Below are 2500 nucleotides of genomic sequence, written 5' to 3'. Positions count from 1 at the left end.
ACACCGTGCACGTACAGAGAGATAGAGAGATAGAGTGTGTGTGTGTGTGTGTGTGAGAGAGAGAGATATGGAGAGTGAGAGAGATAGAAAGAGTTTGAGAGAGAGAGACTGAGAGAGAGAGAGAGTGTGTGTGAGAGAGAGAGATGCAGAGATGCAGAGATGAGGGAGAGAGGGAGAGAGCGGGGGTAGGTAGCATGATGGACACTGAATCGTAACACATCCTGTCCTCCCACTCCGTCAGGCCGCTCCGTGTGTATCCTTCTGTGGGAAGAGAAGGGGGCCTCAGCATTAATGACATGTTCACTCACTGCTTAGTGCACAGACAACACTCGATAATGTGCCAGTGAACATTAATACACTCTCACTCAGCACCCCCCCCCAGCACCCTGCACAGCAGCTCTCACACTCTAATTCTGCTTGTGTGTGCACGACGTGTGTACGTGTGTGTGTGTGTACGTGTGTGTGTGTGTGTGTGTGTGTGTGCGTGCGTACCTGTGTGGTACTGTTTGTTTGCCTTTCCTCTGGTGTTAGCTCACGCTCTCCGCAGGGAGCGTGTTTGTTCACCTTGTCCTGTTTTTAGCGTCGGACATCAACAAGAGGGAAGCAGGCCGCGTCGTCCTTCACTTCTCCTTAGCTGTGTTTAACACGACGCCGGATCGGTGACGCTAGCTATAGGCCCCTCCTCGGTCCCTATAGGGAGTTGACAGACGATCTCTAGACTGCAAAAGCGTATGTTTGTGTACCCTCGCGCGTCCTTTACAAGGTGTCCGAGGGGGGGCGTCTTTATGGAAGGATGTCACGGAGAGGCCGTAGTCCCGTCATTGGCGTTCGTGACACTTGTGACACGTGCTAGTGTTTGGATGTCGGGATGCGAAAAAATGGCAATACATTTCCGCCGTCGTTGAAAATCAATGACACACTCCCTAGTCAACTGACACAGCTTGTTTTGTGAGCCTGCTAACAATGTAAAGGAGTGTTATAGTTCACTAGGTAGCAGTGGGGATTACTCACCGGATCCATTGCGTTGCAGTATTTTGGCTTGACTTAGCGAGTTTGTGTTGATGAAAATGAGTTCCGTGTTTCAAAAGAAAAGTCAGAACATTTTTGGATTTCGGTTGCCGACATGCGGACCGATACGCTAGAACGTGTCACATTTTGTGTGAGTTCTAGCTCCTTGTGTGATGTCGTAGCTTTGACTTAGCATAGGTTAGCATAGGTTGACCATAGGTTACCATTGGCACCAAACTGCTGTAGTCCGATAATGTGGAGTCCCTGTGTAGACCTTAGTGTACCGAGTGTTTCACCTACAGTATTAAGAGTCCTACCTTCTAAACCCCTGTCCCCCCTGAACCCTCATTGTTTAGCCACCTCAGGCATTGTCTTATGGTATATACCCCCAACTGTGAACCCTTACACCCCTCCAAATGGTCCCCTTTAAAAAAATCAAAACAACCCAGGAAACCGCCCCTCCCTCCACCTCCCCCTTCCTCACCCAGCCCCCTAGCTAGGTCCACATCAGGCACCTCCCCCCTCCTCACCCAGCCCACCTAGGCCCCTAGCCAGAGTCCACATCCAGCCACCCCCCCAGCCCCCAGGGTCCACACCCAGCCACCTCCCCCCTTCTCACCCAACACCCCCCCCCCCCCACACATACAGCCAGGGTCCACACCCCCCTCCTCCCCCCCCCCCCCACACATCCAGCCACCTCCCACCTCCTCACCCAACACCCCCCCCACACATACAGCCAGGGTCCACACCCACCTCCCCCCCCCCCCCCCCCCCCCACATCCAGCCACCTCCCCCCTTCTCACCCAACACCCCCCCCCCCCACACATACAGCCAGGGTCCACACCCCCCTCCTCCCCCCCCCCCCCACACATCCAGCCACCTCCCCCCTCCTCACCCAACACCCCCCCCACACATACAGCCAGGGTCCACACCCACCTCCCCCCCCCCCCCCCCCCCCACATCCAGCCACCTCCCCCCTCCTCACCCAACACCCCCCCCACCCCCACCCCCCCACATCCATCCAGGCTCCACACCCAGCCCGGCTCCAGATCCAGCCAGTGACCCCCAGCACGTTTCTATTCTCTTGTAGCCGTTCCGCCGAGTGACCTTCTCGGTGGTGAGCCAGCCCCAGGACCCCAACCAGGGATCGCTGCAGAGCTGCTACGACAGCGGCCTGGAGGAGTCGGAGACACCCAGCAGCAAGAGCTCATCGGGCCCCCGGCTGGGCGCCCTGCCCCTGCCCGAGGACAGCTACGAGAGGACCACACCGGATGGCAGTGTCGGTGAGGCAGAGCATATGGAAAATGGTAGGGGCAAACACTAAAGGAGATAAAAAAACAACAACTAAATAATAAGATAAACACACACACACACAGAGACACGCAGACACACAGATACTGTAGATAGACTATAGATAGGTACAGATACTACATGCCGATATTTAACGGACACACATGCATAGCGATGTGTTATTTTTTATCGAGGGAAGCGA

The 2500-nt window shown here is 55.4% G+C and overlaps 1 protein-coding gene across 1 annotated transcript in view; it reads left to right on the top strand.

Annotated features, from left to right (window-relative positions):
• Positions 1 to 2500, top strand: part of pcdh7b (protocadherin 7b) — a gene marked incomplete at both ends in the record, with an annotated part of 129011 nt that overhangs the window by 63400 nt on the left and 63111 nt on the right. Inside the window, one exon of the mRNA XM_080544136.1 lies at positions 2099 to 2315. Coding sequence (XP_080400262.1) covers positions 2099 to 2315 — 217 coding nt within the window. The remainder of the gene's footprint in view (positions 1 to 2098; positions 2316 to 2500) is intronic.

Source organism: Nansenia antarctica, assembly GCF_963989245.1.
Source record: "Nansenia antarctica genome assembly, chromosome: 13".
Taxonomy (NCBI): Eukaryota; Metazoa; Chordata; class Actinopteri; order Argentiniformes; family Microstomatidae; genus Nansenia; species Nansenia antarctica.
Note: the sequence above shows the minus strand (reverse complement) of the source record. Positions and strands in the feature narration are given on the sequence as shown.